General features: G+C 37.4%; 1 protein-coding gene across 2 annotated transcripts; it reads left to right on the top strand.

Annotated features, from left to right (window-relative positions):
- Positions 1–2,097: 2,097 nt before the first annotated feature.
- npr3 (natriuretic peptide receptor 3) lies at positions 2,098–23,266 on the top strand. Of its 2 annotated transcripts, none has more exons than XM_060883733.1 (8): positions 2,098–3,122; positions 11,883–12,005; positions 12,489–12,655; positions 18,049–18,184; positions 18,813–18,907; positions 19,988–20,108; positions 20,198–20,285; positions 21,891–23,266. In XM_060883733.1, exons 1-8 carry the CDS (start codon positions 2,468–2,470, stop codon positions 21,997–21,999), a joined length of 1,494 nt encoding a protein of 497 aa, XP_060739716.1. In that variant the 5' UTR covers positions 2,098–2,467; the 3' UTR covers positions 22,000–23,266. The 2 variants fall into 2 exon arrangements, with proteins under 2 accessions (XP_060739716.1, XP_060739717.1); XM_060883734.1 differs by having other exon boundaries at positions 2,110–3,122; positions 20,201–20,285.
- The last annotated feature ends 321 nt before the right edge of the window (positions 23,267–23,587 follow it).

Genomic DNA, 23,587 nt, shown 5'->3' with positions numbered 1-23,587 from the left:
TACAATAAAGCTCAAACCTTTTAGGAGAGGAGTTCTTGTGGGAGTTGCTACAGCAGGAAAAAAACAGAACACAAGTCAAGGATTTATAGTCAGGCATGTTTTCTTTGTGTCATGAGTGATGTTGGGTCAAGCTGAGCCCATGATTGTGGCTCGAAAGGAACGTGAACCAGAATGGGGTTTATTGTGTAGGATGTTACTGGACTGTTTTTGGCTTTGTAGTCAAGCATCAGTGATTCATCCTGAAGCTCTACTTCAGCTTGGAGCTTCTGTGCTTTGACTCACTTTTTTGATGTTGTCTGATGATGCCACATGTACACGCTAAAGATCTTTATTTCTCCATTTACGTACTTATTGGTATTTATACTCTAACCAGAGTCTCCTAGAAGAGGATGTGTTTCCTTTTGAGTCTGGTTTCTTCCTCATGTTATGAAGTTTTTTCTTTGCTACTGTCTGTTTAGGTCAGAGATCGACAACTAGTATCATATTCCTGTACAGGTGCTTTCTGACATTTCTGACATGTCTATCGTTAAGCATGCTAGACAAATAAAAGCGAATTGAACTGAATTTAACTCTCACGTCCACAAAAGATTTCAAATTCTTTTGTATATAAAATGGAAATTTTGTTACCTCCACTAGAGATGTTTTTTTTTTCCGGAAGGGCGGAAGGAAGAGAATAAGTTGTTGCTCATCATAATAGCACTGGTACAAAGAGCCATATTAGGATAATACTTCACTAAGAATCACACCACTGAACCCCACGTGACTCATCTCTGGGTAAAGTCTTTTCTATTTTAGCTGCATGCCTTTCCTATTAGTTTCACTGCACTTCCTGAATAAGCACAGAGGATAAATAACTAATAAGAAATCATCTCACCTGCCATGACAACGTGCTTCAGTCAATGTAATACCCAAGTAAACATTTAAACGTTAAAAGTTAATCTGTGACTATGTGATCCAAATGGAGGACTACACCTACTATCAGAGGAAAAAATACAGAATCCTGTGTAATAACTTGCTTAATATTCAAGCCTGCACTGGATTCCAAAACACTTTAAGGGCCCCATGGGAATAATTTGGGTTGAATGACGTTAACAGGCTAAAGATAACACTTATTAAAGGGCCTGTTCAATAAACTGTGTGTAAGCATTTTGTGTCCACATACCCATAATTACCTAATAGCTTAATGCTCAACAAGTGTCCTGGGTAATCTATATGCAGATAAATTGCTTATTTGCCACAAACTTGGTACACAGTTTAGAAGAGACGTGAATGAAATATTGTGCCTTGCCTGGAAAGTGTGTGTGAGTCATTTTCAGTTTGCCACCTTAATGAGGCCTACTAAATCTTTCCATGTTTTCTATCTACGTTGAAATGTTAACACCTTGTATGCAAACATGCACTGTATTCAAAGCAGGCATATGAAGTTGAATCTATTTAATTTTGTGGATTTTAACTCCAGTCTTTTAGAATCTGATCAGTTTTCTCCAAAACTGCTGTATTGTATTATATCATACACTAGATGGCACTGTGTAAGAGCTTTTCATTTTGATGCTTTCCATTTGGAAAGCAAGTATTTTGTCAGTGTCAATGGAGACAGTGAAATGATAATGGTGGCCACAAAATGAATAATAGTCGGTGTGTAGTTTAAGTCTAATAGTAGATGACAGCAGATGTGTAATTAAACATATTTAGATTACTCTTGAAGGATTTTTCACTTGTATGGACAGGTTTAGAAATGGATCAGTGGAACCTTTTGGCCTGCATTGCATTTTTGTGCAGGTGGTTGGTGGATAAACAACAAATCAAATCAAATTAAATAATAAAAAATACCCTTCATGGTTCATACTTAACCAACAACTAAATGACACGTGTTTAATTACAGTGTTGTTATAAGTTTTGGAAGTTATTTCCCACCCAGATCCACACTATTCTGGATGTTTCTCTGCAGGAATCAGAAAGGAAAGCAATCAGAGGCTGAGGAAATAAACAGAGCTGCAATATGCACAGTCAAGGTTTAGAGGTAAACGAGTCAGTCAGAGTCAGAGACTGAAGGTAAGTGACTGAGTGATACTGTAACTTTAAGAGAGAGGTGGGCTGCGCAGAAATGACGCAGGAATAATAATGAAAAGGATGCTTCAAAATTCCACACACCGACTGCAGCGTGTGTGGTTAACGAGCAGCCCAGTGAATACACACAAACAAGAGGAATCACACAGAGCGCTGGGGCACTTTAGATGCAGATGCACGAAAGAAAGGCTGTGTGCTGGAGAGCTCAAGTTAACCTTGCAGACCATTTGATTCATTCAACTTAATAGAATAGAGACATTTCTATAGTGGAGTATTGACTTTGGACAAGTCAGATTTGTTTGGAGAGTTTCTGATAGTGGAATGAACAATTGCTTGAAAATCGTTTAGGTGAAAAAGTGACACTTTGTTAAGTCTCAGAACATTTGGAAGAACCTGCACCATGTTGCGCTTCTCTTGTCTCTGCGTGTTCATTGTGTTGCTCCAGTCTTGCTCGAGTCAAGTGAAAGAGGACGTGGACGTGCTCGTGCTGCTTCCTCGAAGCAACTCGTATATGTTTTCGATCGCACGGGTCACACCGGCCATCGAGTACGCGAGGCAGCAGCTGGCACGAGGGCTCTTGTCCGGGCTCAATTTCAGCGTGCGCTATGTCACCTCCGAGTGCGGCGTGGATGCGCTGTACGCGCTGGTGGACCTCGCGCGCCACGAGCGCCCCGACCTGATCCTCGGTCCCGTGTGCGAGTACGCCGCTGCGTCCGTGATCCGCGTGGCGACGCACTGGCAAATCCCCGTCATATCAGCAGGTGCCCTGGCGTACGGCTTCAGCGACAAGAGCTCCGAGTACGCGCTCCTTACGCGTACCGCCCCGAGTTACCTTAAGATGGCCGGGACGTTCGCCACCATGTCGAAGCAATTCGGCTGGAAGAGCGTGCACCTGATCTACCTCGACGACAAGGAGGAACGCAACTGCTACTTCACCATTGAGGGGGTCCACGCGCTCCTGGAAGGCCATCACGATATCTCTGTCTCCATGATGGACTCCAGAGAGCCGCTGGCGTATGTGGACGAGATCATCAAGTCCATATATGAGCATGAAGGTAGTAACCCATGTACATTTATTATTATTATTATTATTATTATTATTATTATTATTGTTATTGTTATTGTTGTTGTTGTTGTTATTATTATTATTACGATTATTATTAATTATTATTATTATTATTACCATTATTATTATTATTATTATTATTATTATTATTATTATTATTATTATTATTATTATTGAATTTAACTTTGGAACCAACATGTGCATTTGACTTCAGCTTCCAGTCAGTATTTTTTTAATAACACGTCTGCATTGCTTCATAACATCACAACTGCTGTTCAGATTGGTAAGAGGTCATCTGAGACATTTCGGGAAAAATGATCAGAATTTTAACAGAGCAAAAGTTAAGGAATGTTCAGTACCAGCTGTATGATTAAACAGTCCCTCGAGCATGCACAGACATTCTCCCCCTTCAAGTCTTGCAGATTACAAGAAGTACAGACATGCAATATGTTGTCCTCGTCCATCAGTGCTATTTAGATGATTATAAGAGACTGTCAAGCTTTCAGAAAGATATTATATAAACTTCTCACAAATATTGTTTATTTTTTATTTTATTTTTTTTTATTTCCATCCTGCATCACCTTTCTTCAGCTGTAGAAGCTATAGTACAAATTCAGTAACTAGAATAAAACTCAGATGTTATATTGATATGTAGCTGGGATCATCTGTCTTCTTTGCAGTATTTGCAATTACGAATGTGTGGAATGTAAACCTGCACCTGCAGACATTCGCTGGGAGTCTACTTGTTGATCTTGGTAAATACCCAATTCGCTACCTGAATACAGGTATTGAATACTGTGGTACACAATTATAGCTAGCTCTATAGTGTGGATACACCATAACACACCGCACCATGTTGTACACATGCAATTTGTTTTTCGTTCCTCACTATGGAAAAAAAGAGTTTTCAGTATACAAGACACAGAAGGTTGTTGATCTGTCAGATAATATGTTATATATTCTTTGACCTGTTGCTCTGTGTTCCTATATGTTTGGTAACACACAATGCTTCTAATAGCAGTACCAGAGGGATTTATCAATAAGGAGATGCAGCAGCGCTTTAGTCCTTTAGTTTTTAATCTATACACTCGACTCCATCATGCTAATCCTGCCATCAACACCATCATGCCTGTAGCTTTTTAACTCATGTAACTGTCAGAGCTGCATTGCATTGTGGATGTACAGTATGAGTACAGTGTGTAAGCCTACACTAATTCTACATTGGATTTCTCATTAATGTGGTTTAACGTCTCTAGTTATGTTTAGGAACTGACAGTAAACCCAAGCGCTATCTCTCATGTTTGAGATCATTGAAATCTTTCTTCTGTTATCATCATAAGAACTGTGTGAGCACTGTGACCTTCTGTGACACCACACAACTACAAACTTGAAAACACAGCACCAAACCACAATTTAGTACCAAAATCACTAAGCACATTACAAATATTTCAATATAAAGAAAACGTAATGTGTTTGAGGGTGAACAAGTTTGGCCAAACATCATGGTTTATGAATTGCACAAGTTATAAACTATTATATGCTACCTACATGACTTCAAGCTGTTTATAAGAGTTGTAATGAAGCTATTCCCAAAAAGCACCAGTGAAGATGCAGCTCCTGATATCCATGTATAGAGAATTGTATGCTGTGGTCAGATAAGACCAGTAATTGACATTTTGGCTGTGCACATCAACATGTTAAGCAACACAAAGGAAGCTGGGAACAATGATAAAGCACCTGATAACCACTGTATGCTTTAGTTCTGTTTTATTCAGTAGTGGTCCAGGGGTTTATGTGAAGATTTGCCTTTTAATTTCTAACAGGATATTTAACATCATGGTTGTCTCTGCCAAAAGGTTACAGGTTAAACAAACTCAAATATGAATACTTATGAAATGTCAGTGTATTGCAATGACCATTTCAGTCCCCAGATTTAACTGCAAACAAAACCATGTGGTCTAAATTGCAGATGACAGTGCTGTTCTTGGCTGCACCAATTAGAAATTATTGGGGTGCCAAAAGTTTGAAAAATGATCTGTAAAAATTTCCCAATTAAACTTTTAGCCCCATATTTGTAAGCTGACATAATACAAATCAAAAATGTCATTCAAATAATCAAATGTGCAACAAATGTGCAAATAATTCTACACTGTATTAAAACAATACACTACAATATGCTGATATCAGATCTGTAAAATACAAACTGACATATGGGAAAATTTGAATTTTTCCCCTGCCATTTGTTGCTTGATCACAATTCAAAAATACACTAAAAAACACTTATAAGTCATCAACCCAGGATTTACTCTGAGAACCGCCCACACAGACCAGGAATATCATCTGCTTTACCATGATCCACCGCCCCCACTACATGTCTTACTAGAGCAGAACAAGACTACAGAACAGGCAGAGAGAGAATAAACATCAGATCACTGTACAGTTCTACACATCACAGGATATTGTAACGTGAAACGAATATTTATTGCTATACATGATCAGTATAGTTATGCTGATCATCTTCTATTCTGACATCAGCATTCATCATTGATTTGTTTTTTTTTTCTTAATAGACAAAGTCTAACTAAAAAGTGATGCATTTATACCCTGTAAATCTGTGACCATGCTTATATATGAATCTGCCATAATTATTATGAGGAAATATTTGATGCTTATAAATAACTGTAGTAGAGGGTTTCTATAATAGCCTACTGGTGTTATTAACAACAGGAACTATACTGAACCTGTCTGGTGGTAATTTCTTAATATCCTATTAATAGGCTTGTTTATTTATGATGGGAGTGGTCTCTTTCAGATTGACTCCGCCCCATTCACTAGGTTAGAGGGCATATTGAATGGATTAAAGAGGAGGAATATGATGTTAATCACATGCTATGGCCTGCACGATCATCACAGACATCTCAACCCAATTGAATACCTACGGCAGGTCTCAGAGAAACGTACTAGAATGCACTCATCACCACCAGATGGTAGAATGGTCAGACTGCTAGAATTGAATCCTAGACACACCAAACCAGTTCAGGTGGTTTGGAGTGACTCAGAACAAACAAAATATTTCTTATCCATTTTGGTCCTAATTTTTTTCCTAGATTACTATTCAGTGGGTAAATCCTTCATACTGATGGCTCTGCACAGGCATCAAAAAGACATACTGTAATCATAGTCGTTTTTAGAATCATTGATCACCAAATCCTGTGCTTAATACCTGTAAATGTTTTTCGATCCGCTTTATTTACGCAAGACTAAAGCAGTCAGAATTCACATACTTTGCAAGCTCTGGTTGTACTTTCCATTCATTATGCCCCGGAAATTTTCTGAAAATAATTGTGCAAGCCTGGCTCCAAATATCTCGTCACTGTCTTATATCATTTGGGTTTTGTCCTAGATTACATTTGGTGATCTGATGATAACCACATTCAGTGATACTACCCTGACATAACGATTGACAGTGTTCTCATGAAATCACAAAAGCCTTTCTATTCCAAACTCAAATGGACAAATCAGGACGATTAACACACCATGACTGTCTTAATCATGTGGATTTTGCCATGGACTGCTAGTGGCACCTAGCTAACTTCTCTTAACTGCAATACTACTAGTGTTCCACATGCAGCAATAATTTGTGTTGCAGAATAATGACCATGAGGAAAGAGTGAAAGGAAAAACATTCTGGTGATGTCTGTCATAATACAGTTACAAATTATGGGTCCAATTTTGCTGGTCTTATCTAATGGAGCAGCCAAGAGTAGATCATCCTGACTGCCATGAGAAATGTTTGTTTCCAGGTAAGACATATAGTGTAGGTGGTGCTACTTTGGGACTGACAATCTCAGCAGTACCATCTGTTTGCTGTGCCTGAAACAAACCCAGTGGACAAAATGGACACATTTTCAACAAAGAAAAATGCAAATGTTCCAATAAGGAGTGATTGTTGCTCTCCCACCATTTTTTTTAATATCTGGGATTGGATCTTATCCAAGAATGATTATGTACTTAGCTTATTTTGGGGATAAATATTTACAACTTCTTGGCTAGCCAGCACTGTTTTAGGATGTTAGTCATCTACTTATGTTGCTTGCTTCTGGGTAAAATCAGCCTGTAAGCAGCTGGCCATTTTCTTTTCCATTCCTTCTGATATAAACCTGTAAACATTAGCAGCTATCAGTGGTTATCAGTGTATAATGGGGCAGCAAGCAGCAGGGAAGCTACTGTGCCTATTTCCCAGCAGCAGGATATGCAAAATGAGATCACATGAACAATATATCAGGCACTTTTCATATTCTGGTGGTCTTTCATATTCTGGTGGTCTATCAGTGTGGGGAAAAAAACTCTGCATGTTCACTGCATTACTTAATTGAGTGTTGTTTAACAAATGTTCATAAACATGATATTTTAAAGCTAGACAGTGAATAACCTTTTCAATAAACAAATGTATTTAACAAATTAATTTACAGTTTTCACCCAGTGGGGTCTTAAACTTCAGTCATAGATTAGAATAACTATGTTTCCCAGATAAAATCTACTCATTATGAAGAATCTGGTAGCAATGCACAGTTACTAAGCAACCCATTGCAACCATTTGTTTTACAATTACAGGTCTATGCATGTCACCAAATAGATTTTGTTTTGTCTCCTGGAGTCATTTTTGTTTTTGAACTTTCAGAAATAAGCTGGAAGGCTTCACTGGGAACATAGACATGGCAATAGAGATGACAGTAATATTGTCTATAACTTTTAGGTTTTTAGTCCTAAATCTGTTGAGATTATAGGTAACATTTCCGGTGTGCTCACGCAAATCTAGTTTAAAAAAAAAAGTTGTATGTTTTGGTTCATATAAAATGACTTTTATTTTTGATACATTAGGAACAGAACACAATAGAAAAATATTTAACGATAGGATTGTCACATGTGACCCATGGTACGATGTATTAAAGCACACATTTATAGTTAGGATTTAATGCTTAACATCAAAGTTAGTTCATTTTTATTACTTTCCTTACAGCAGATATAAACAGTCATACGCTGTCTTTCTTTCTTTCTTTCTTTCTTTCTTTCTTTCTTTCTTTCTTTCTTTCTTTCTTTTAAATCTTGTTTCAAAGCGCTGACACACAGGTGACTTCTTCCATAAATGCAAAATAAACATCTCATGACAGAAAACCTCTTCATGTTTAATTACACATGTTCTTTTATTTCTCTTTCTTCAGTTTTTAGGTTCTTGCATTAATAAAAAAGTGTGATTTGAATTACATTTAACCAAATGAACATCTGAGCTGTATAACAGTAATTCTGACCAAACAGAATTGAAAATTCAATAAATATAAAACCACTTACAGATTAGAACGATTTGATGTTAAAGAAGATTTTAAAGAGTGTACACATCCTGGCCAAATGTTCAGAGACCCCTATTCGGTTAATCCAACTTACTTAAGTACAGTTAAGAGACTAAAGCTCATCTCTTTCCTTTAATGTTTGCATTGTTGATAAAAGTGTCTCATTACTCTTAATTCTGATTATAACATTTCTTGAAGTTAAGTGTGTTTCTTGGAGTCTGCAGGGGTGCATGAGGTAGCTTAGTGGTTAATGCTTTACAGCACTGCTCAGAAGGTTGTGAGTTCATACCAGGTCCTTGGGCCATCTTAACAGTCAGCTGCATTTAAGGCATTTGGCATTTGACTCCCTAACTTACATTTTAAAGGTCTTGCTTAAGGGGCCCAGCTTGGTGGTCCTGGGATTTGAACTCACAACCTTCCAATCAGTAGTCCAACACCAAATGCAAGGCGCTCTGGATAAGGGTGTATGCCTTTAACATTTAAACGATACTAATGGATTATTTATTTACCTGTCAATTCAATGGCTAATACAGTGTTAATAAATCGACAGGTGCCTGCAAATTCCTGCAGCAGTATCATAACGTATTCATTGCATTACAACAGCAATTCATTCTTACCACTCTAAAGTTGATTATTTTCCCCATAACAGCACTTCTCTGTACCACAGCATTGTGCCAGTGATTATACGTATTTATAGGTACATTTATCCTTGTGATTTCTGCACTGCCTTTAAAGGTGCCCTTCCACACAAAACCGTTTTTACTTGTGTTTTTTGATATGTGTTAGGTCCATATCTGTTTGTGTTGTGTCGTGAATTTGAAAACGAACTGTTACCTCCCCGGTCAGTTCTAGCCACTTAAAAGAAATAAGGGTAGAAATCTGGTCAGTTGGAAAAGCTGGTCACTCTGACGTCAGAGTGACTGAGCTCATTACTATTCATGAGACCGCGCCCCCAGAATTCGTGTAGCTCAGTGAGTTTCCTATACAGCAAGGATGGCTGAACGTCAACGGGCTTGTGAAGAAGCCATTCTGCCGCAATTCAAGGTGATTGTAAACAAATTTCCTCTAGCCTAGGTTACTTATTGCGCTGAGTGAATGAATAGTCATGCTCTCATATCCTAGCGGTTAGACAATCGGAGCCAATCAGCATAGCTCATTTGAATATTCATGAGAACTGGCGCAAATCGAGCTGAGTCTTCCTGCAGGCTTTCTATACCACACTAGAATGGCTTGAAACAAGGTAACCAAGGCATTTTTTCTTGGTCCATGGTAAACTTCAGACATTACCACAAAAATAATGAAATACGTGTGGCAGGGCAACTTTAAAGGGGTGGTAAAACACGATTTCACTTTTCTAACTTTAGCGTGTAATGTGTGTAATGTTCCCGTTTGAGCATAGACAACATCTGCAAAGTTACAACGTTCAAAGTTTTAAGCAAAGGGAGATATTTGCTTTTAAAGAAATCCATTTCTAAGGACTACAGCAAACGGCCGGTAAGGACTACACGACATTCCTCCAGGGTTGCTGACGTCATTAACCCCGATATTTACATAAACCCCTCCTCCGAGAATATTAAATAAGACTACTGGTAAAGGTAAGGGGCGTGACGTTTCCGAAAAACGTGCACTAGGCGGTTAGCGAATCACAACACACTGGGCCAGCTAACCAATCTAAGCCCATTGCTATTTTTGAGGGACTGGCTTCATACAACCCGGAAACCATCAGACCGTTTTACAAGGAGGGACAGAGCAGTGTAGAATAAAGGTAAAATATATGAAAAATAATGCAATTTTTTAAAAAACGAAGCATGAACACATGTTACAGTGGACCCCACAAACACAATCAAGCCTTCGAAAAAACATGTTTTACCACCCCTTTAAAGAAAACCCTTTATAGAAATAATATATTTACATACATATGTTATATAGGTTGGGATTCTCACACAATATTCTTTTGTTGCTGAAATAAAACATTTTTGGAGATATTTCGTATTCTTTAGTCTACTGCATTGTGCTAAACAAATATTATTTATCACACCTCCGAGATATTATGTGAGACATAGGACAATTTTTTTTTAGACTAGTCTAATGATCATGCGAGATTCTGGATTACAGCCAGAATTACTCTCTGAAATGTTTTCATTGAAGCAATTAAAATCATCAGTAGTTATGTAAGATGATGTATTGTTATGTAACCAACACGCTAGGCTTGAGATTTCTATATACAGTGAATCAAGTGTACATGAGATAAGTGTTGCAATGTGTTGACAGTGAATGACATGCACTTCATGCCATGAGCTGGCCCAGTACAGGTCTGCTAAGTGGTCCTTGGGGGTGTAGACGAGGGAATTTACTGAGCAGAGATATTATTCCTAAGCAGAGTTATTATATGCATGCCACAAGTTTGTACAGCAGCATTGTATACATACGTGCCCTTACGGCACCGTGCTTTCAAAACGACCCTCGGGCCTGTGAAATGTGGCACGGCTGACAGTGAGCATGCCATGTGCTGCCCCTCACATTCCGCAGCTCATTTGTAACTAGTGTCAGTGGGAAAATCCAGATTTCTGAAATATTGCTGGCTGGGGTTGTACCCCATGGAATCAGCGTGGAGTCAATACAGGGACTGTAGTGTTGTACACACTCTGTAATTAAAGGGTGCCATAGAGCACGAGTACTGAGGTGAAGTTTGTCCCACACATCGGAGGATATTTCAGGCGGCACGCTACACTGACAGAGTTGTGGGGAGTGTTCCAGAGCTCTGAATCTTCCTATTTATGGGACACTTAAAGATTTTTTTTAAAAATCTGTTTGCATACTTGTTTGTTTGTTTATTTATTTTTGACCTCTTTGCTCCATGGGAAAATATTTCATACACCAAACTTTTTTTTTTGGTCATCTTTGGAAAATGAAGCTATTTTGCAACATTTACAAGGCATATGCTTTGCATAATTACTTGTAGATGCTGTTACCATGAAAACTCCGGATGACATACATACTGTATGTTCCTGGCAAATTGATCGGTTTGGTAACCTTTGATTAAAAGCCAGAGAATATACGTTTAACAAAGTTGGGCACTGAGCACTGTGTCAAGAAGGAGCTCCTTAATATGCAGTTTTTGATTCATGGCCTTTAAATTGTTTATGAGAATGGTGTGATTTATTTTCCTCTCATTTTGCACACATGAGCAGAAAAACACATTTAAACAATTAATTAATATGTCCGGCTGTAAAAAAAAAGGGAAATGCACGTAGACTGTCCTGCCAAAACTGAAGGAAAACACAATGACATCATCCTCATCCTCATCATCGTCATCATCATCATCATCAACAACACATACAAAGACTTTAGCAAGGTTACTTACAAATTGCTAATAAGCTTTTCCCCCCTTTATTTTACAGTGATAATCATGTGCACACATACGGATGTGGTAAGGGAGATCATGCTGATGGCCCACAGACAGAAACTGACCACCAGTAACAGACTCTTCTTCAACATTGAGTTATTCAACTCCTCATCGTATGGTAAAGCTCTTACACACTTTGTCTAATACGACGTGGTGGTAGAGATAGAGAGCTTATCTGCATAGTCACATAGATCCACCTCAGTGTGCTGTGTTCACAATCTGACCCTGAAAAATACAGGGCAACACCTCCAGCTCTTCTGTTGGAGACAGATTACCATCAGGAACTAAAGGCTCTAACGAGACTGTGTTCAGGACAGGGGCTGACTATACAGAAGACAAAACTGTACAAAATCTGATCAGACAAAATCTGATCATTTAAATAAAATTATTTTGATTACTGATTTCATTTAGTGGATTATTTGTTTAAATATTTATCCATTTATTTGTTTAAATACAAAAAAAAAGTCCAAAAAAATGATATTAAATGAATATCCCGTGTTTCTATCAGTGTGTGTATCAGTGTTTCTATCTTTTGTGATTTGTTCATGTAAAAAAACAAAACAAAACAAAACAAAAAAATCCCCAAAATATTATTTCACAGGCGATGGATCTTGGAGAAGAGGAGACAAATATGATAATGAGGCCAAGGCTGCCTACGCTTCTCTGAACACGGTGACACTACTGAGGTCAACCAAGCCCGAGTTTGAGAATTTCTCACAGGAGATGAAAAAGAAGATCGGTGTGGATGTTTGTGAAGGCTGCAATAATGTACGTAAGTCTTTCAAACAGAACAGTACGCTAATATTCTTTCGGCCGATCCCACGTTGTTCATGTTAGAAAATGATTCTGTACAATTTCACTTATTTACATTAGAGCTTATTTGTCTAGTTGATTGTTGTATTCAATATAATACGTCTTCTATATCATCTTGTGTGTATGAAGCACTTGTTATCAGGTGATTAGTTAATGCATTGACCCCATTTAAAAGCTTTAAAGCGTTAACGTTTTCACTCGCAGAACAAACTCATGAAGAGGTTCATGAATCTTTACAACGTGTACTTTTTTTATACTGTGTATTTCTTTTCTGTTCCTATTTCTATTCTAAACCTAATTTGTTCTGTGTGATCTGGAGGTCTGTATTAACAGCACAATCACAGAAAGGTTGGAGAACGTATTCTGCATGTCCATTTTCTCCTTAATTTGACCAACCAGCCGTCTCTCCACTATCGTATAACAGTTACCAAACCAAGCAGGGATTAGAGACACGTGAAGCTGAACTCCTGCTCTTGCTGCGTCACAGAGCAACATCACACATTTAGAGGAAAGTTCTGGAAATCTGCCCTCTTTCTCATACTTGAAATCACAAATGCCCACATTGGCTAGTGTTGCTATGATTGACAAAAGAGAGAGAGAGAGAGTGACATCCCTCCCACCCAGAGAACCTAGCCAATTAGTTTGCTCCCTTGGCTCCCGGCCACCCGGGAGCCTGTATCCTGTTATTTTGAAGTGTTCAAGGACCATCTGGACTTAGCCAAACAAACTTTATAACATTATCACAGCACATCACTAAAATCACTCAAGTAACGATGAAATAGATCATATATATCAGCACCAACAATAAGAACAATAAAAATATCGATAATGAATGTATTCCATGTTTTTTCATCACCATGTATTCTTAGTACTTTTCATCATGCAATAAAAGTGTTAGAGTGTAAGAGTGTCAAAAATGCACAATATGGACACAATGACAGAAAAAAATAATAGGAATGGGGAGAAATGTATTTTTTGGTCAGTACACTAGCACCACCTAGAGGTAGTCCAGTCAATTAAAGTAACTGTCTATTGTGACCTGATGAGGATAAATGAGTGTAAATGTTCAAGCTGGAACAATATAGATAGAATTCTTTATTGTAGCATTAACATTCTTGAATAATAGGAAATTAATATTTCATGTGGAGTTTGTATAGAGTTTGAATCAGATTCCATAAAGGATTGTAGGAGTACTGCAGAGTGACAGTATACAAGCATCAGCGAAATATCAGTGTGGGCATTAGGAGCTGCCATGGCAAAAAAAAATAAATAAAAAAAAATCAAACATCTTTGATGAATTGGCTTGGGGAGGTTAATAAGTTCAGCAGAGTCCTTGCCACTTTTAGCTGGCTCACTTTGCCAAATCAGCAGGAGCCTCAGAAAGCCTGAGGTGGCCTTTGGTTAGGGACGGCTGGCTGGTGTATTGCTGTCAAAAAAACAACTGCACATGAACAAAGACCATTCTTATTCCTGATACAAATGTCAAGCCTACAGCGAGCCAAGCACAATTACTTTATTGTATAAGCCCTACACTTTACACCTCCCTAGTGAAAATATGCCCTTAGAGGCCAGAAGTCTGAGTTTAATTTGCCAGATCACAAATATGTCAGGAGCTGGTTTGCTTGTAGCAGAGGCTTGTAACATCTGTCCGTTTATGCCGAGTCTGGTGTTGTGTCGATGCATACTAAATTACTCACTATGTTAAGGAATAACTGCTTTATTCATTAAGGAAGGCGATAACTTTTTTGGATCGCCTTACAGTCAGGTCGTGTTCTTTCAGCGAGCCAAGACTGTTTTGCTGCATATGCAAAGTGCTCAGCATATATATGTATATATATATATATATATATATATATGAAAACATTTTAATGAATGCTTGTCTGTCTAAATCAAATTTTTTTTTGTACATGCTGTTTTTATTTATTGAGGTGATCAAGGTGAGCTAAGATGAATTAATATCATAAAAGAGAATTGGGACTTGAATCCTTGAAACAAATCCAGTGACAAAACTGCTTTACTGAATGCAGAATGCATTTTTCTAAACATCCACAAACACCAGAGACACAAAATCGAGCGATGAACGAGTGAAGGGACAGATCTGCAAACATTGGGAATGTTCCCAATCAGAGAAAGCCTGGTTTATAACTGCATCCCTGTCTGCATTATCCATAAGATACAGCAGGATTTATACAAAGAGAGATGTAGATAAGAGACGAAGACACTCGTGCTGCAGCTTCAACAAAGCACTCCAGCTCTCTGCCCACGCATCATTATATAGGAAGCTTTTTATAACAAACCGACCGACCTGCTGGAACACCGTTCAAAATCAAACCCTACCAGACCTAACGGGTTTGAAATAATTATTCAAGTTCCCATTACATGGCAAATATTTGTATGCACCGATGACCAGTAGGTGGGTCTGTTGGATTACAACACAGTTATTGGACAAGTGTAATATATTTTATGATTACAGAAGTGTTTTTTCCAGAAACAAAAAGACATAAAATCGTAGAGAAAAGACTTATTAACTTAGAAGTGACGGTTTTGATGGGTAGCAACATTTCTGTTTTTTTTTTATTTGGCTTTAAGGGAAATTTTTTTTTAAATTCATAACCTATTGAAGATTATTGCAAATCACAAATTAGCACTGGATTGACAAGGCTTGGCATGAGTGTGTCAAAAGGGTGGTGATTTCTTTGTAGCATTATCTCAGCCCTTGAATGTGCGTCACTTGCAGTCTGTCAATTTGAAGCTTGGCAGTGATATTAATCCTGAGTACTTACAATTTTTTTAAACACAAGTGTTTCAGAGAGACTGTTTAAATGAAAGAGTCATATGGTGGCAACGTTATGAACTATAAATCAATGTTTGACTAGACTTCAGTAAATCAGACAATGTGTGAACAAAGTGCTATAATTTATAGGACACTTCTGCCTGATAATGGTTGACTGAGCGTGTCTCTGGAGACATATTCAATGCTGAATTAATCACTGCACTTCCATTCACCTCACAAACTGTGCACATAACGATAACACCGTACTTGATTGCCTATTTTTTCGCTCAAAGAATGAACAGATGACTTTATTTATGGGGTGTTAAGGAAATCAGCAGTCTCATGGGATCTAAGATGGCTGTGACAAATTTGCAAGAAAGGACAGGAAGTCACACACCCAACATGTATTATAGATAATTAAATTTTGTCTCATGCTTCTTGAGCTGAACAGTGTGTCACCATGTTCAGGACACTCAGTTACACAATGTTGTCTGAACCAGTGAAACCGACCCTTGTTTTTTTTGTTGTCTATTAGCTACATTTAAATGAAGGCTGTGTTATACGGTAGTGAATGTATGCCGAGACTGGATAATTCTGCACCAGAGCGAGGAAGGTGACATGCGGTTGCTTGTTTTGGTGCTTGTCCCAAAGGAAAGGGCTGCAGGCCTTCAGAAACACTGAGGCTAATGAGCATAAGAGCATAGGTTTGGTGCGGCTTAAGGTTTGAGCAACCTGCCTTAAGTTTATTCTGAACAAACACATAAATGCTAATAATATTTTCTATACTAACATTGAATCTGTTATTTACAAAAAAATGACCTAAAAACTCCCAAAAAAAAGAGTCATAAGAGGCATAAAGTGTTTCCTTTCCTTTACAAAGTAATTTGTCCAGAAGGATTTCTTCATTTTAAAAAGGCTGCAATCTGTGAGAGAACAGAGCATAAATCAAGACCCACAAAAAGAGTGGGCTCTTTCCAGAGTAGATGTCACCCCTTGTTTTAACATCTCTTTCTTATGACACGTCAGGCTGAAGCTCTGGGTGGTCTCTATGGCTGGCTTTTCCTCAGCAACCTGACTATCAATTCAGTGAGGATTCCCAGGCTTTTGTGGAATTGTTTTCCCCCAATACTTGGCTACAATATTGTCTGGTCCAAATAGAGGAGGGAGCGAATCTGACCCGGCTGACTGGTTCCATTCTTCCTACCACAAGGCAGGCCATTAAGACAGAGCATTTTTCTCTATATTTTTTGAGTAAAAGCCATAAATTAGGCCCAAATCTGAGGACTGAGACAGAGCCCGTTCACATATGGTGCGTTACTAAAGCTGTTACCAACAGTGCCTGATCTGAAATGCCAGCAGGGTTTATGTTTCACAACGACATATTTCAGATGTGGAATGTCCATCCAAATACATTGTGTTGCTGAATTGCAAAGTGCGCTTCCTGTAAAAACATTGTGGGCTTCATTATCTGAGTGCTCAGAGACGTCTATGTGGCTCACACATCCAGAAAAGAACATGTATATAAACAGTCCTATAACTATATCAGCTTTTCCTGCTGTTCCACTCGTGTTAAGCAGTCGCCAGTGAACCTAAATACACGGTGATCCCCACCAGTCACTGAATCCTGAAGCAGCAGTCCTACTAAGCCTGGGTTTTAGTATTGTTTGCCTTGGGACGCTCACACACAACATAGCGTAACACAGGAATGGACCAATAGACCCTATCATAATACAAGCAACTATTCATGTTATTCCTTTGGTATTTGAATCTCTTGTGTATGTTTCATTCAGGCTTTTATTAGCAGCAGTTAAAGACTTTAGTGCTATCAGCAAACTACTATACTGTCCTGATTACATATAATTTCTGGTACATTCCTCAAATGATCGATGGATAATTTTAATACATCGTAACGTAATGAAAACTAAAAGTTGTCCATAAGAAGATGTCCAAGTGTACAAAATGTACCTGATTATAGTAATGCTTATGGACATAAAAGTACAGTACAGTACATGCATAATAGGTAAAAGATCCATATTAAAGGTACAAAAACGTTTTTCTGAGAACATACAGACGTGTAATATATACGTAGAATATATAATAGAAGTAAATTACTATACACATAATATATAAACATAAAAATGTAGTTTAATTTATAATTCTATAATTAAAATGTATACAGAATGTATACAACACGCTACTGTAGTATAAATAAATAAATAAATATCAGTGTGTATATATTATACATACAAGTGTTATACAAATAAGTAAGTTTGTGTGTGTGTGTGTGTGTGTAATGACAAATAAACCATTGGTAATTTTTGCATTGTGAACATTTTATGTTACTATATATTTTAAAATCCACTGTAAAATAAATATTTGTACTATCTAAAACTACTTTTTTTCTACCACATGCTTACATATTAAATACTATGTACTTTGCTTTAATAGATTTATACCAAAAACATTTTTTTTGCAATTTCTGACATTAAACTGTAAGGGGATTTTAACCTGTTTTAAGCCTTTAGCTCTTAATATGTTTTAGTCTTTATTTATTTTTTGCCCTTTTTTGTTACAGATAAACATGTTTATGGAGGGTTTCCATGATGCTTTACTGCTATATGCGCTCGCCTTAAACGAGACAATCCACAGCGGTTACAGTAAGAAGAATGGAACGGAAATCACACGCAGAATGTGGAACAGAACATTCGAAGGTAAAGAAAAAAATATTTATTTATATTCCTGACTGTTTCCTGTGACCATTCAGGAACACAGATCTGTGATGGAACCAGATGGGAAAAAGTAAACAGTGGCACGCTTTACGGTTCACATTTGAAACTTAATTTTAGATCTTTATATGAATCTAATTAATAACCACAACATCCTAAAGTGTCTGGGATAAAAATATCTAAAGCTCTAGAAATCTCAATACAATTTTTAATTCACTTAAGTAGTAAACAAAGTTGTCAAATATTCTTTCATTCATAAGCTTCACTTTCTAAGCAGGTGATCAGCCCTGTCTGCTGCCCGAGCTGTTTCCATCAACCGCAAAAACCAAAACCAATAACATAAAATAACAATGTTTTAAGGGAATCATCAGGAACAGGGTCATGTTTTCTTGTTAAATGAAACAATATTTTAAAAATGTCAAGAATTTGGGAACACAGACGCAGGGATGAAATTACCATTTCTGCAGACTGCCAACAAAACCGACGGGAGGCGGATGAGATTTCCTGTTGTATTGGCCGCCTGGAATTTTCTCGAATGTTGCCGGTGTTTTCCTTGGAATGTCTGACTATTTTGGCTAATTAATTTTCAAATTCCTTGCATTCTATTGCATAGGGATTACTGGCCAGGTGTCTATAGATGCCAATGGTGACAGAAATGGAGATTTCTCCGTTATAAGCATGACAAACGTTGAAACTGGAATGCATGAGGTAAGAGAACTGCTTGATTATGCCTGTAGGGTATGTGGACAGGAGGTTGTGAATACTATTATAGTGTTATAATAAATTACAAGTTTTTACACAGTGTCATTTTAACCACTTAAACTCCTTGAGTAAAACTACTATTAAATAGAGTTGTTAAAGTGTAAGTCTGCATCCACTAACGGGTCCATGGTGTTTTAAATGGTCCTTAACAAATGACTTTCAGATTATAGGACCTTATTTGTTTAAATTTCCAGATGTTATTAGGCTCGTTTTAAATTATTCTCCTGAAGATTAATATCATATACAAGGCAGTGTACCACTGCTTACGTGTTAAAGCCTTCGTAAGGGAATTCCGATGAGTCTACATGCTCGAAACATGCAAGTGCTTTACCATGCCAACCAAGGACCGTATTCAGAGTTGAGTTACATATGAACAGTGAATATGTAATACCAAAATTGCACCAATTGGTAATCAGACCCCAGACGTAACTCTGGATTTGTGTGCTGTCAGACATTTTCGGGGGGTTGTGCACGTCTATCCTTTAAACCACTGAGATGTATTTTGTCCAGAAGACAAAAGTTTGTCAATATTTGATTAATTTGACCAATTAAAACACTGAATTAAGAGCATGAAACAAAGAGTTACATACCGTGTAATAATAATTATATGGCTTGTCAAGTCATTTGTTCTAATTCCCCAATAGTTCAAACAGACTTTTATCACCCTGCCGGTCTCATATTTTCTGTCTCTGGACTAGATCCTCGTGCATACAGTAGGATGTTGTTGGATCAAGTGCTATTTTATTTTAAGCGTTAGTCTAAACATTATTGAAAAAATGTATGTCAGGTAAATCTTCTGAAGTAAAATCATTCACTATCAAAGCTGCAACTAGCAGCAGGTCATTTCAGTAATGCGTAGCTGTGTAAACTGTCCTGTTATAAAAAATTTACATCTTTTAACCTTAAGCATCCAACTCTGAATACGCCCCAAAGTGTTTGAGGCTCTTTTTTTTAAGCCTCTTCTTTATCAGCTTCTTTGTGTTACGCGGCTATTTTATCTGAATTATTGTGTCTTTGTTTGCTTAGACTGTCATGAACTACTTCGGCACTAACGGAAGTTTTCAGGTCCTACCTGGCTTTAATAGTGAACGGTTCACACTGCGAGGAGCACCGAGGCCACCTCTCCCAGAACACGATGACCAGTCATGTAAATTACCTCTGATACCTCAGTCTTAATGTCTATAATGTGCCTGTTTTAGGCTACATGTTACTAATAACTTCATTTTCTCTCCTAAGCAGGTGGACTAGGATTATCAGCAGTGACTGGAATCATAGTTGGAGGACTTCTTGGAACAGCACTACTTATGGCATTCTACTTTTTTAGGTACAAAATAAAATAAAAGAAATATTGTTTAGGACTAACCATCTAAAACAATTTCCAGTATACTAGTCATTGTTAGGAAGTGTTATTTTGTTAAAAACTCTATTATACTTTATGGAAGTACACAGAAGTACTAGGTTACACACCTATTAGAGTGCAGAGTAAATTAAACACAGTGAGGAAAGCAAAACTGCACATGTTAGTATTTAGACCTGAGAATCTGAGACTCGAGCCCAGAGCAAACGTGAAGACATGGCAGCTCTCAAGCTACTGTACTGTTGGAGATGTAACGGTGTAATATGACATCTCATTCTGCTGCATGTCAAGATTCATTTCTCAGCATTTTGTACTCTGTATAAATGAGAAATAGAGCAATTTGGTAAACCTGATGAAACACAGAACTTTCTTAAGGATGTATTTCTTAAAGCTGGAGTCAGTACTGAAAATAACTAACAGACCTTGACGCAGTTTTTTTGCTTCCCAATAAGGGACTCCAAAATAATCTAACACATCTTTTATCTGATCTCTTTTTCTCAATAACAAGGATGTTTATTTTATCATTATGTAGCTGCAGGAAAATGTGCTGCATCCCGAACTTGATGTCCTTTAAACAGTCCAAAAAAAAAAATAAAACATTTGATGGGCAGGAGTGAGGGACGTATTAAAGCCGCGTATTGTTTGAATGCTGATAAAAGATTCTGGTTAATGCGAAACCATAGCCAGACAGACTGAAATCTTTTTTGTATGTGGCCAGTATAATGAATTTAACAACATGGCATCCACCTGCATTATTTAGCAGCTTATAAAATAGAACATGATCAAGGACATCTTAATTTTTTTTACATGATGAAATAGAGACATAAATAAATACAAATTTGTAGATATTGTTGAATAGTGTCTGAATGTTTCATATTTTTGATTCTGAAAAAGGGGGCACGGTGGCTTAGTGGTTAGCACGTTCACCTCACACCTCCAGGGTTGGGGGTTTGATTCCCGCCTCCGCCTTGTATGTGTGGAGTTTGAATGTTCTCCCCGTGCCTCGGGGGTTTCCTCCGGGTACTCCGGTTTCCTCCCCTGGTCCAAAGACATGCATGGTAGGTTGATTGGCATCTCTGGAAATTTGTCCGTAGTGCGTGAGTGAATGAGAGTGTGTGTGTGCCCTGCGATGGGTTGGCACTCTTTCCAGGGTGTATCCTGCCTTGATGCCCGATGATGCCTGCGGTAGAAAATGAGTGAGTGAGAGTGAGTGAGTGATTCTGAAAAATCTTCCTGTCCAGTCCTGTTGCCTTATAGGATAACTCAGTGTTCATTGGTTCCATACTTCTGAATCTGTCAGCATTACAAATACTGAGAATTCAGATGTTCTTCTCCTTTGGTGTACTGCTTCTCACCTACTGTTTAATAGGGTAACAGGAATATTCAAACACTGCACTAGACACATTAAAACCCCATGTTCACAAAGATATTTGCAGAAAATTCTAAATGGGCCATACAAAAAAAATCCCTGATCTATTGAGGTTTATCGACCACAAACAACAAAATGAATCGATTATATGAGAATGCCACATTTCTAATCAACATGAAGAATAACGCATATATGTTCTTTAGAAAGAACTACAGGATAACCATTGAAAGGAGGGCACGGCGGGAACAGTGTGATGGAAAACATCGCCAGTTACGAGAGGACTCCATCAGATCCAACTTCTCAGCAGCATAGGTTCTGCCACATCACCAGACAAAAGGAAGTGCTGGGGAAGGTGTGCATCAGATATGTCCAAAGACTTAATAAACACCACCCTTGGATTCCTGAAATATTTCAAGACATACTGTAGTGTTTTTTTTCTTGTAAATGTCTCTTATTTTTGACTTTTGTAAACTCAGGAATGTTGTATTAATTAAGGAGAGCTGCTCTTAAGGCTTGATGAAAAAAAAAAAAAAGGATCTGTCTGTTTTCGCTCAGCTACAGACTTTGTGCCTTTTAAGCAAGCTAGCTTTGGTGAGGAAACTGTCCCATTTTCAGCAAGTCGACTGAAATGGTGGGTTGGTGGAAACTGGAAGCGATAAATTAGGGGCATCTCAGTGATTCAGATGAATGGAGAGGAAGTAATTTGTTAACGATGAACTGTTCTTTTATTCATGCCTCATTATTATAAAGGTGAGGGATGAAAATTTAGCTTTTCTCTCATGGTTTGAGGGAGTGTTTGACAGGGACACTGATCAACACGATAATATTTTGAGTTAAATCCAGAAGATCATGAGCTCGTGTATAGTATAATAAATCGGAGACCTGAGCGTAGCATATTTTACACATTGTAAAGTTTGCTGACGTAAAAATCTATACAATTTTAGAAGCCAGTCTGTCAGGTGATTGGGGAGATTTGGCTCTTAATGTAAAAAAAAACAAAAAAAACAAAAAAAAAAACACTTCCTCATCAAAATCTTTTTGGAAAAAAAGCTATGTTTATAAGGAGAATTTATATTGCACATGTAAATGGTTAAAATCATATATGTATCTAAATTTATTATGTCAGGAAATGTTCATAAGTACACTATCAGATTCATATCAAATGTACTTTTTTCATTGTGTCAAATGCTATGTGTTAAAAGTATGAGATGCACATGGAAACCTCTCTTTTGTGCAAATGCATATCCTAGGACTTTATTCAAGATTAATGTAATGGCAACTGTGTAAGTTACTGATGTAAGTAAATGGATCAACATAAGATTGTGATTGTGATGTTATTTATTGATTTTTTTTTTGTAGAGGTTTTAATTTCCTAATTGTTGGTTTAATATTGTTTTTTTTTTCCTTTTGTGGAACTAAAAAAAATGGTTTTGTAAAAAAAAAAAAAAAAGGTTTATCTGCTTTTTCAGAGCACATTTTGCTTGATAACTGTGTACATGGCTTTGTAAACAAACCTAGTCAGAACTGTAACTTATTTATATTACCAGTACATACTGACCAATAAAGAAAATTATTTTAACCACTTGTAAGTTGAATGAAATTGAAATTTGATGTTGCAAAGAAAAATGAACAACAAAAACAGTAATATTATAATATAATAACCACGATAATGATGATTATAATAATAAAAATAATAATAATCATCATCATCGTCATCATCATCACTGCTCACCAACATTAGCATCTGTGTCTGCTTCTAGCTCCGAAGGCCACAGTATAGTGGCAAATAACACAGGTTAGAAATTCCTCATGGATCTGAAACAGGGTGTGAGCAAACAATCTTTAAGTGCTGAGATTCTCTGGCCTGTTTTTTGGACCACAGATTAACACTGCTCTTGTA

The sequence above is a fragment of the Tachysurus vachellii genome, chromosome 12, assembly GCF_030014155.1.
Source record: "Tachysurus vachellii isolate PV-2020 chromosome 12, HZAU_Pvac_v1, whole genome shotgun sequence".
Taxonomy (NCBI): Eukaryota; Metazoa; Chordata; class Actinopteri; order Siluriformes; family Bagridae; genus Tachysurus; species Tachysurus vachellii.
Note: the sequence above shows the minus strand (reverse complement) of the source record. Positions and strands in the feature narration are given on the sequence as shown.

Bases quoted from the DNA above. Each gene is read 5' to 3' on its own strand.
- npr3 (XM_060883733.1), top strand. From the start codon at position 2,468: ATGTTGCGCTTCTCTTGTCTCTGCGTGTTCATTGTGTTGCTCCAGTCT. The intron at 18,185-18,812 runs GTAAAGAAAAAA...TCTATTGCATAG, and splicing joins GTGGAACAGAACATTCGAAG to GGATTACTGGCCAGGTGTCT. The intron at 20,286-21,890 runs GTACAAAATAAA...TATGTTCTTTAG, and splicing joins ATGGCATTCTACTTTTTTAG to AAAGAACTACAGGATAACCA.